At 43.8% G+C, this 12,282-nt stretch overlaps 1 protein-coding gene across 1 annotated transcript in view; it reads left to right on the forward strand.

Annotated features, from left to right (window-relative positions):
* Positions 1–1,094: 1,094 nt before the first annotated feature.
* SMG5 (SMG5 nonsense mediated mRNA decay factor) overlaps positions 1,095–12,282 on the forward strand; it is a 41,617-nt gene continuing 30,429 nt past the window's right edge. Inside the window, exon 1 of the mRNA XM_030186930.1 lies at positions 1,095–1,252. Within this exon, the coding sequence (XP_030042790.1) occupies positions 1,188–1,252 (65 nt within the window). The 5' untranslated portion in view covers positions 1,095–1,187. The remainder of the gene's footprint in view (positions 1,253–12,282) is intronic.

Genomic DNA, 12,282 nt, shown 5'->3' on the forward strand with positions numbered 1-12,282 from the left:
ATTTATGTCACATCAGTAACATTTTATTTGCTTTGTTAGCCACTGCTGCACACTGAGCAGAGAGTTTCAATGTATCATCAACAATAATAGTTAAATCCTATTCCTGAGCGGTGACTCGTCTTCCCTACATGCATCACTTTGCACTTGCTCACATTAAGGGGTCCTTTTACTAAGCTGTGCTAAATGATTATTATTTATTTAGATTTTGCTCACACCTTTTTCAGAAGTAGCTCAAGGTGAGTTCCATTCAGGTACTCTGGATATTTCTCTGTCCCAGGAGGGCTCACAATCTAAGTTTGTACCTGAGGGGGCCCGGCGCCGCAGTCCCTGATCTCACCCACCCTCGGCTCTGTCGACCGTCCGCCACTGGGCCGGGCCCCCTGCATTGAAATCATCACAGCGCCTCACCTGTCACCTCCATGAGTGAAAGCGCAGCAGTGGCAGATCGGATTCGCCTCCCTTCGGGCCTTCCCTCCCTGTGTCCCACCCTCGCCGAAGCTACATCAGACGAGGGCGGGACACAGGGAGGGAAAGCCCGAAGGGAGGCGAATCCGATCTGCCGCTGCTGCGCTTTCAGTCACGGAGCGTGATGACAGGTGAGGCGCTGTGATGATTTCAATGCAGGGGGCCTGGCCCGGTGGCGGACAGAGGGGGGGTGGCGGCATGACCTTGGGGCGGGGGCCCCCCCCCCCCTTAGGAAGTCCCACTTCATCCTAGGCGATGTATAGCATAACTTTAATAAAATATATTTTTAAAACACGGTTGAAGTATAAAAAGATGAACAGCAATTTTGTAATATAAAATCAAATGCAGAATAAAAAATCACATCAGGCTTAGGATGGCACAGACATGGCCAATACACTTTGGATCCTTTCCTCCATGTACAACGCGCCACATAAATAGTTTCAGGGGCATGAAAACGCTGAGTCGCTGACGCACGCGATCCTAGGACTGAATTTCAAGTGCATCTTTCGTGCAAACTCCGCCTCCGCGCCGACCTGTCAGTGTCCACTCAATAAAGCTGGTTGACACGGAGGCGGTGGCGGCCATCTTGGAGAGGGGTGTCTCGCGAGACTTGACGCCCCGCCGCTCTCGCGGTGTTTGCGGTGCAGACATGGCGGAGGCCGAGGAGCGGAGCGACGGAGGTGGTGATTGAACGGAGCCCCGGGGAGAGGCCCTGCGCCGCCATGAGCCAAGGGGCGGCTGACGGAGAGCCCGAGGCCAAGGTCCTGCACACCAAACGGCTCTACCGGTGAGGGGAAGGAAGGGGGAGCTCCGGAGGCGCCTCCCCAGGGGGAAAGAGGAGAGGAGCAGGGATGAGAGACAGGAGGGGGAAGGAACGAGAGGATGAGGAGAGCAGCCTGGGGACAAAAGGAGAGGGAGAGATGAAGAGACCCCTGTGAAGGGCTGTTGGATTTAACCCATGCCTTCTAGGAGTAGCTAGGTGATAGTTACATTCAGATACAGTACATACATTCCTGGCCCTGTGCAATCTAAGTTCTTGCCCAGCTGGGAAAGAGGAGAGGGAGAGCCTGAGGGCAAGGGGGAGAGGAGGTGACAACTAGGCTAAGGGAACGTGAAGAGGATCATCCAGATAAGAGGGGATACCTGGGTGAGAGGGAGAAGAAAAATAAGAGGGGTTTACAGTGAGCGGGACAAAAGAACCTTGGGAAATGGGAAGAGGGATGAGCTTGAGTGCAAAAGAACTTGTCAGAAAGAGGAGAAGGAAGAAAAATAACCAGGACAAAGTAATCTTGGAGATGGAGGAGCCTGAGGGGAAGGGGGAGAGGAGGTGACAACTAGGCTAAGGGAAAATGAAGAGGATCATCCAGGTGAGAGGGAGAAGAAAAATAAGAGGGGTTTACAGTGAGCGGGACAAAAGAACCTTGGGAAATGGGAAGAGGGATGAGCTTGAGTGCAAAAGAACTTGTCAGAAAGAGGAGAAGGAAGAAAAATAACCAGGACAAAGTAATCTTGGAGATGGAGGAGCCTGAGGGGAAGGGGGAGAGGAGGTGACAACTAGGCTAAGGGAAAATGAAGAGGATCATCCAGATAAGAGGGGATACCTGGGTGAGAGGGAGAAGAAAAATAAGAGGGGTTTACAGTGAGCGGGACAAAAGAACCTTGGGAAATGGGAAGAGGGATGAGCTTGAGTGCAAAAGAACTTGTCAGAAAGAGGAGAAGGAAGAAAAATAACTAGGACAACGTAATCTTGGAGATGGAGGAGCCTGAGGGGAAGGGGGAGAGGAGGTGACAACTAGGCTAAGGGAAAATGAAGAGGATCATCCAGATAAGAGGGGATACCTGGGTGAGAGGGAGAAGAAAAATAAGAGGGGTTTACAGTGAGCGGGACAAAAGAACCTTGGGAAATGGGAAGAGGGATGAGCTTGAGTGCAAAAGAACTTGTCAGAAAGAGGAGAAGGAAGAAAAATAACCAGGACAAAATAATCTTGGAGATGGAGGAGCCTGAGGGGAAGGGGGAGAGGAGGTGACAACTAGGCTAAGGGAAAATGAAGAGGATCATCCAGGTGAGAGGGAGAAGAAAAATAAGAGGGGTTTACAGTGAGCGGGACAAAAGAACCTTGGGAAATGGGAAGAGGGATGAGCTTGAGTGCAAAAGAACTTGTCAGAAAGAGGAGAAGGAAGAAAAATAACCAGGACAAAGTAATCTTGGAGATGGAGGAGACTGAGGGGAAGGGGTTGAATGAGGAGAGGGGAGGGAAGGAAAGGGAGATCTTACAGAGAGAAAGCCACTACAAGGGAACTCTAGGAAAAAGAAGGAGAGAAACATTGAGGCAAGGGATTAGAAGGAGAGGAGGGGGCATGAATCTGTGGAAAATGGGGAAAGCAGAATAGAACCAAGCTGAACCCTGGGGGGTGGGCAGTTAGCAACACAACTTCCAAGACTAGAAAACCAGGGGGGAGAGAGAACCAGGCCAAAGTCATGGGGAGGGGGAAGGTTGTAATGAGGGACGCCAATTTAATGGCATAACCATTTGCTTATTATAAAAGATGACTTGGAAGAAGGTTTATGACTTGTTCCTCTTTCATACACTTGGACCAATGCATTTTATGTAGAAATGAAAATTACCATTGGCCTGGATGAATATTTGATCAGATTAGGGCAGGGTAGTGTACTGACTCTTTCACCATAATAACAACCATACTGGGTCAGACCAATGTTCCAGGTAGCCCATTATCGTGTTTCCAGCAGTAGCCAGTCGAGGTCACAAGTACCTGGAAGATCCCAATTAGTAGCACCGTTCCATGCTACCAATCCCAGGGCATGACATGAATCTCTGCTTTGGTCTGGATGCCACTCCCTTAAAGCTTGGTCACCTTCCTCTGTTCAGTAGGAACTTCAAAGCTTTGGCATTCTGTTGGAGAGTCACCTGAGAAGACTGGGGAAAGTGGGGTGATTCTGTACAATTGTGAAATTATTATTAATTGTCCAGCATAGAAGTGGCTGCTTGGATATGTCTGAATTGGAAAAATGTGTGTTTCTCAAATCTGATTCTATAACAATCCAAAATTATCATTGTGGTTGGTGCTTGTTTTCTCTGCATCTTCAGGTTGATAGTACTCATGGGATCTGTCAGTTCTGAAGGTTTAAAATACAATTAAATAAAAACAATAGGAAGAGGCAAGCTAAACCAGTTCTCTACACCAGTGTTCATTTTTTTATTTTATTTTTTATTTTTGTTACATTTGTGCCCTGCGCTTTCCCACTCATGGCAGGCTCAATGCGGCTTAAGACAAGCACTAGCAGTAAATGTGAGTCCTTGAGGTCATATTCAACATTCCCTGGCTTCTTGTCCACAGTATGTGTAAAATTAACACATTTGAAAGCACTGTCTATGAAATGTCGTGTGTAATTGTTGCTTTGCATTTCTGAAGGGAGAAAATAGAGAGATAACTTAAGCTTAAAGATGAGAGACTGATAATTGCAGTAAAAGAGAGTGGGAAGAAATAAGGAGCTTCACAGTCAGCATAGAAAGAATCAGTAAGACATACAAATGCAGATTCTGTGAAAAAGGTTCAACATCTCACTGCAGGGTATAAGGTGCTGATATCTGAAGATGCAATAAGTTATCACAGCACTGGGGACTATAATCTTTGTATCAAGAAAATGCTGGGATCAAGATCCTGATAGGATGTGGAGAACGAACAAGTTGCGATCAACTGAAACACTGCCATTCCCACCAATAAAAAAGTTCAACACAATAAGACAGGTCACTGATACAGGAGAAAAATGTAAGAACAGCAGTACTAGGGCACTAATTCTGTACAGCTTACGGAGAGAGAAGATCAGAAACCAAGCAAATGTGGCAGAAGGATACAGAAATAATCCTTTGTATTGGGCAGCACCAGCCTGATTGTAAAAAGGTTTCAAGCACATATTGATATGATGCCTGTACATACTGCACCCTACGAGCTCCAGAAGGAGGTACTCTTTGGCACAGTGTAAGCATTAAGAGGAACATTAGTAAATTTGAAAGACAGAGATCATAGGTCTGTGAAAGAAAGAATGGTTTGAAAAATTGGAACCAAAAATACCACTGTAGAAGTCAAGAACATTTTTATGGGGTACCTACAGATATTTCTACTGGTTTTTACAGGCCATCAAAGTCTGTTAGGAAAATAAAAACCTGGCAGCAGCCGCTCATGGGATAGTTTTCTCACTTTGCCTTCAAAACCTGTGTGGACAAAAACAGGCATCCAAACGAGCCACAATTGATGGCCTCATTTACGAAGGTTTGATATCCTCAGTCTTTGGCCTTGGTGTTTAATTTAGCGACAGCTGACGTAGAGTGGATGATGACCTCTGGATAAATAAATTATATTTCAGTGAGAGAAATGGGTTGATGTCTTAACTTGCTGCCGTTTTCTGTGTTTCGTATATAAATCAAGTCACCGAGACCTTCTGACAGTTATGCAAGAGTTTTGTAGGATTGGCCGTCTAATTCCACTTAACATTTGAAGCAGGGCCTTAGTATCCTTGACCTTCCAGACTGCATTTGATTCCTAGCTGAGAAGAAAGACAATTTGTATGATTTAGCAAACTGTCATGTATGCAGCCTTACCTTCATCTATGATTTAAACATGTTCTTCATGCCATGAGCATTTGACATACACATTCTCATAATATCACATAAAAAATATTGTATGTTTAGTAGAGATCTTGTATATTTATTTGCTGTATGATTCTTGGTGTCACTTTTTTTTTTTTTATTGAGGGAGTGCCAAGCAGTTGAAATGCATTGTCTTCTTGTGACCTTCTGTCTCTGTCACAGGAGCTGTCCAGGCAATGGTGCTGAACAGCAGTGCAAAATTTCACATTGGGTTGGTGTTGCCTGCCACCCTGCACTGTGGTATACTCATTTGTGCCTAGCTACTGTAAAGTATCCAAACCATGGGCTGGTCCCTGAGATGGTGTCCTCTGGAAATAACAGATAAAAGCAAGAGTTAAAGTTCAAATGCTGCTTATCGGATCCTTGGCTTTTCTTCATTATGCTTGTTTTGCTAAAAATGTCTTCCTGGTTTTTGCTGTTATTTTATTTAGACTTGACAGTTTAATATTTTTCTCCTTCCTATAGGATTTTCAGTGCTTGAGGGTATTGTAAGATAACCAAGATAAAAGATTATTTTGTATTTTTTTTTTGTAACTGGTGCTATGGAAAGACTCTGTCTTGCTCCACTTTCAAATCCTTCAGAAGCTGAATTTCCAGTAACTCTTGTCTCCATAAATGTTACTGGATCATTATCTTCCGTTCCCTCTGGAATCCTCAGAACTCTGATTTGCCTTTATCTCTGACCATTTACGCCTTCAAATTCCTTATTTAATTCTTAGTAGCTCAAGATGAGTTACATTCAAGTTCACTGTTCCTGGAGGGCTCACACTCTGTTTATAACTGATGCAATGGAGGGTTAAGTCACTTACCCAAAATCACAAGGAGCTGCAGAGGGATTTGAACCCTGGTTTCCCTGGTTCTTAGCTTGCTTCTCTGTATCTTCCAACAAGGAATTCCCTTTTCTGCACGCTGTCTGTGTAATGGTATCAGTTTAATTGTCAGGATTATTGAAATATATGTAGCATGATGTTGTGCTGGATCTTCGTGTTACATCTGCATGCCTTCAGAACACCAAGAATTGTGCAGGAAGGGAAGAAACCTTCATTTTAATGTCTTAGATTGCATCAAGAGAGCAAGATTACTTACCTGTAACGGGTTCTCTGTGGACAGCAGGATGCCAGCCATGCTCCAAGACGCCATTGGATTTAATCTCTATGGGCTGCTTGTCCATAGAGAATCTCTTAGTACCTCCAGGAATTGCAGCTCCTTCATGAAGTTGGGAAGAGAGGGTCCAAATTTTGTTTCCTTGACAACAGCCATTTTCTGTGGTGATAGAAGGTCTTTATTTTGGATGTGTTGACATGGGTGAGACCATGAAAGCTGTTCCTGTTTGGTCTTGTATTTACTGCCAGTCATGTCGATTATCTTTTGGGATAAACTTTTTGAAGAGACCAGTTTACTTGCAGGGATTGCAGGCTTCTCATTGTGTTTTTGGAGACAGGATCTTGTGTTAATCAAGGCAGCCATGCTAGTTCCTATTAGATCTACTGAATCTTTTGATGTGTACGTTTGTTGTGGAAATCTGATTTATGAAACTGTAATGTCGGGATCTTTCATTTGGCAAAGGCAGTAATAATTGCTGCTTTCTACAGTCGATGGCAGTGTAGCTTTTATCTGGGCAGAATTAGTAACAGAACAAAAGCTGGAAAATATTTACTCAGGGTGTTTTTAGTACTGATAGTTTCAGGGAGGCTGATTCTGGAGACTGCCGGGGGTGAACATAGAAACTGCCATACTGGGTCAGATCAAAGGTGTATCAAGTCCAATATCTTTTGACCAAAAGTGGCCAGTCTAGGTCACAAGTAGCTGGCAGAGTCCCAAAACGTAATATTCCATTCTACTTACCCCCCAGGGATAAGCGGTGGCTTGTCCAAATCTTTTTTTTAAACTCATCTACACTAACTTTTTATCATCCTTTGGCACTTAGGTCCATAAGTCTTGTCATAATGGGACAGACTGATGGTCCATCAAGCCCAGTATCCTGTTTCCAACAGTGGCCAATCCAGGTCACAAGTACCTGGTACGATCTCAAAAGAATAAAACAGTTTTTATGCTGCTTATCCTAGAAATAATGGATTTTCCCAAGTCAATCTTAATAATGGCTTATGGACTTAAACCCTGCTAAGCTAACTTCTTTCACCACATTCTCAAGCAACGAATTCCAGAGTTTAATTACATGTTGTGAAGAAATATTTTTTTTCAATTTGTTTAAAATGTACTACTTAGTAGCTTTATCGCATGCCTCCTAGTATTTTTGGAAGAAGTAAACAAGCGATTCACGTTTACCCGTTCCATCTACCAGTATTTTGTTTAGACCTCGGTTATATCTCCCCTCAGCCATCTCTTCTCCAAGCTGAAGAGCCCTAGCTGCTTTAGCCTTTCCTCATAGAGAAGTTGTTCCTTCCCCTTCATCATTTTCGTTGCCCTTCTCTTTACCTTTTCTAATTCCGCTGTATCTTTTTTGAAATGCAGTGACCAAAACTGCACACACAGTATTCAAGGTGCGGTCACACTATGGAGCGATACAAAGGCATTATAACATTCTCGTTTTTGTTTTCCATTGCTTTCCTAATAATAACTAACATTCTATTTGCTTTCTTAGCCGCAGTTGCGCACTGAGGAGAGGGTTTCAATGTATCATTAATTTATTTATTTATTTATTGCATTTGTAGCCCACATTTTCCCACCTATTTGCAGGCTCAATGTGGCTTACATAATTTTGTTGACATTGTCATTACAGGATAACAGATACATTTAGTTTTGTGCAGAGATTAAGTAAGGGAAGAAGGAAGGGAGTGATTAGGGTAATTATAGAAGGTGAGCTTTCTTAACTGATTGGGTTGGTGAGGTGGATTAGTGTTGCTATAGGTTCTCATTGTAGGCCTTGTTGAAGAGATATGTCTTCAGAGATTTGCGAAAGATAGTTGTTTCGTCGATTGTTCTCAGGTCTGTGATGATACCTAGATCCTTTTCCTGGGGTGTAACTCCTAATGTGGAACCTTGCATTGCGTAGCTATAGTTTAGGTTCCTCTTTCCCATGTGCATCACTTTACACTTGCTCACATTAAATATCATCTGCCATTTGGATACCCAGCCTCACAAATATGTATAGAGTGAAAAAAATATTTTCGCCTGTTTCTTTTAAGTGTACTACTTCATAACTTTGAAAAAGTAAACAAGCGATTCGCATGTACCTGTCCACTTCACTTAGGATTTTATAGACTTTTATCTTAAAAATCCTATCATCTGTCTCTTCTCCAAGCTGACCAGCTCTTTTTAGCATTTCCTCATGTGTGAGAGGCCTTCTATCCTCTTTATCATTTTGGTTGTATGAGATGTCCTTAATATTTCCAGTTACCACTGATGGATCTTTTCTTGCAGCTGTGTTCAACATGTGTTTCCCCCCCCCCCCCCCCAACACACATACACATTTGCTTAGATGGTATAAAGCATGAAGAGAGTTCCCCTGTAAATCTGTTCTGTGTGTAACCTCTGCTGTAAATTATGCACTTGATGTGTGATTCTGAAAGGTGGTTGTAGTATCAGACTAGATCGCACTTTGCCTGTGATTCTTCTAAGATTAACCTGGCCTTGATAGTACACATGGAATGAAGAAAAGTTATAAGTTATCAGGGATTTTTCTGTTTCTCCCCCCTTTCCAAGCTTCTTTCTCTTTGCTTCTGGACTTTTCAAAAGAACCCTTCCTTACCTGATGCCCCCCAACCTCCCGGAGACCCTTCCCTAGTGTAGCTTTCCTTTCTGCCACTGAGAGCAGAATCTGGCAGAGAGCACATGAATCAGAGATTTGGATCAGGACTCTTCTTAAGGTTCTTTTTTCTGCCCTGCTTAATATATAGTTCTATTAGGTAGCTTTCCACTATTGCAGAACCTGTGGGTTAGTTGTGTCCATCAACCACAGGTGGAGATAGAGAACTGAAAACTGAGCTGAGACTTATCTCTCTTGGCATCCAGTCCAACTCCTCAGTATTTTCTGTCTCCAGCAGGTGGATGGACACACTTTTCAGCCTCTGGTTCTGAGTGATTAGCTCCTGGTCCATTTGGTCAGCTGGTCCTTAGCTTTGTGGGTGGCTTGAGTCTACAGAGCCATAGCTGGAAGTCTTCGGATCTCTATCTGATGCCCCACAAATTTACTTCTTCCCTCCCTTCACCTCTCCCCTGTTTCCAGCACAACAACCTTAAGAAAGGAGAAGGAAAGAGAGGTTTATTGGAGAGCATGGGACAGAATATCAATCCTCTGGTGTAAGACTTGTGGAGACTGTAAGTTTGGGGGGAACAGCCAGCAGTGATAAACTAAAGTTTGACTCGGAATCACCTGGTTGGCTGCAATTCTACTTGGTGCGTGGGAAGGATCCTGACTCACCGCTTGGTACAGTGTTGTGCTGTGAAGGAGGAGGATCAGTGTCTGGTGAACTGCAGAGACTGCAATCATTTTCATGTCAAAAATTCAGATGCTGTGTGCTGTATTCAATCCTTCACATTTGACTTGACTGCAGTTGTACTTCCTAAACTATTTGGAACTATTTTCATTCTATTAAAGGCTCTCGGGCAAAGCGACCCTCAGTAGGTGACCAAGACCCTAACTCTTTACTCCATGGTGTATACAAGAATGTGGAGAACGTTTGAGGTCTAGTGTTCTGAGCATAGACTTCTCCCTTCTCTGCTTAGATCACATACATCCTAGCATTTCTCCAGGCAGGCCTTCAGAAAGGATTGGTGTTGGGTTCTCTCAAAGTTCAGGGTGCAACTTTGGCCTGTTTCAGTGTCACAAAAGACATCTCTTGTGGCTCACCTGGATATCGTTCGATTCTTGTGGGGAATGGGCCACTTGTGGCCTCCCTTGCGTATGCCATGTCCAGAGTGGAACCTTAATTTAGTCCTTCGGGCTCTTCAGATGCCTCCTTTTGAGCCACTCTGGAAGGCCTCCTTGAAAGATCTTATACTAAAGACAGTATTCTTAATGATTGTTGTGCCAGCATGTAGGGTTTCGAAGCACCAGGCTCTCTTGTCGGGATCCCTTTCTCCTCTTTTTTGGAGGCGCATGATTCCTTCCTTTCTTCCAAAAGTGGTATTTGTATTTCATCTCAGCTAATCTGTGGAGCTTCCGTCCTTTCACAGAGAGGATGAGGATGCTCAGTATTCTTCCTTGAAGCTTCTCAGTATGTGTAAAGTCATCATTAGATATCTCAAAGTCACGCATGAATTTCACAAATTGGACAGATTGTGCTTTTTGGTAAACAGAGGCTTGGCCTCATGGTTTCCAAGCCCACAATTACTAGAAGGCTGAAGGAGACCATAGTATCAACTTATTTGCTTGCAAGGAAGCGGGCTACTCCAGGTCTTGTGGGGTCATTCTACAAGGTGTACTGTAACGTCCTGGGCGGAGACTACCTTGTTTGCAAGGTGGCAACGTGGTCGACACTGCATGCCTTTTGCCAAGCACTACAGAGTGGATGTTGTAGCATGCTTGAAAGCCAGTTCTGGGGCTTTGGTCCATAGGGTGGCAGTACCGGGATTCCACCTTCTCTAGGGATTGCTTTTAAACATTCCACAGGTTCTGGAATAGTGGGAAGTTACATAATGAAAGTAGAAATGAGGTCTTACCTGATAATTTTCTTTCCATTAACCCTTCCCACTTTTTCAGAGGCCGTCCCGCCCAAGGTTTCTGAGATATTTAGTCAGTGTGAAGTAATGGGTGAAATAACGACTGTCACCTTGCATGGTGCTTTCTGCATATCTCTTGTTCTTTGCAAGTTGTCCAGAGATGAGTTCCACACCTGTTTGTTTGTCTGGTTAGTGTTAGGTTAGTGAGTTGTTTAAGGTGATTGTGTTCCGAGTTTGTCCTTACTGCTTCTCTAAATAAATACTTAGGAGCTGGGACTGGATGCCAAGAGAGATAAGTGTCAGCTCAATTTTCAGTTCACTATTGCTGGCGACACAATTATACTATAGATTCTGGAATAGTGGGAAGGACTAATGGAAAGAACTTGAGGTAAGACCTAATTTCTCCTTATTTCTCAGATGCAAAGTCCTGTGATTGAAAAATAAAGGGACGAAATATAGGGTCAGTAAGTACCCTTAGCACCTGCCTCTTTCTTACTGCTGGAAAATTCGCTTGCAAAGATAAAATTGGTGAACTATAAACCATGATGGCTGCTGGCTGATTCCTCTCTCTGTCCCCCTGTAACAAGAGGAGCATCCAACTTTCACTTCGTAGAAAACCAAAACGGATTCTGCAGATGCAGGGGAGTGCTTTGGACTGCGAAACCAGTGCTTGCATTTGCATGTGGGTTTTAAATGAGTTCAGACCACCTGTTTGCTTGAAACAGGATGCTAGACATGATTTTGGTTTTGGGGGGGGGGGGGGGGGCAGGGGGCAGGAAATATTCTTTCCAGTAATCCCTCAACCGTGTTGTTGCTTTATCATCACAATGAAATATAAAACTGGTTGAAATACCATTTTATTTTCTTTAAAATCTGTATGGATTTTGTTTGCATTTTAGTCTTCTGGTAACCATCTCTTTCTGCTAGGGGTGTTTGGCTACCAACTTAGTTTCCTGTAGTCCCAGGTCTATACACCCAAAATACCTCTGTTTAGCATGCTTAGAAAAGGAGCCTATGTGAATGGATTTGATTAGTGGGTGCTGTCTTTGTTAATTTAACTTAAATCCTAGAACTGCGATACAGATAAACTGGCAGACATCCTTCCAGAGATTTGTGCTGAGATACAAAGGCCTGTGGTTTGTTTGAGATCTGTATCCCTTGTGTCTTTCTCTAGAAGTCTTGCCTCATCAATTTGCTTCATTTCTTTGAAGGTGTGAATAAATATGTGGATAAAGGTGAGCTGGTTGATGTAGTGTGTATAGATTTTCAGAAAGCTTTTGATAAAGTTACTCGTGAGAGACTCCTGAAAAAATTAGAGTCATGGGATAGGAGGCAAGGTTCTGCCACCGGCTCTGGCACAGACCGTATAAGTTTGCCCAGGACTATCCCCGGTGGTGGGAGGCGGGGATAGTGCTGGGCAGACTTATACGGTCTGTGCCAGAGCCGGTGGTTGGGAGGCGGGGCTGGTGGTTGGGAGGCAGGGATAGTGCTGGGCAGACTTATACGGTCTGTGCCCTGAAGAGCATAG

This window comes from Microcaecilia unicolor, chromosome 14 (assembly GCF_901765095.1).
Source record: "Microcaecilia unicolor chromosome 14, aMicUni1.1, whole genome shotgun sequence".
Taxonomy (NCBI): Eukaryota; Metazoa; Chordata; class Amphibia; order Gymnophiona; family Siphonopidae; genus Microcaecilia; species Microcaecilia unicolor.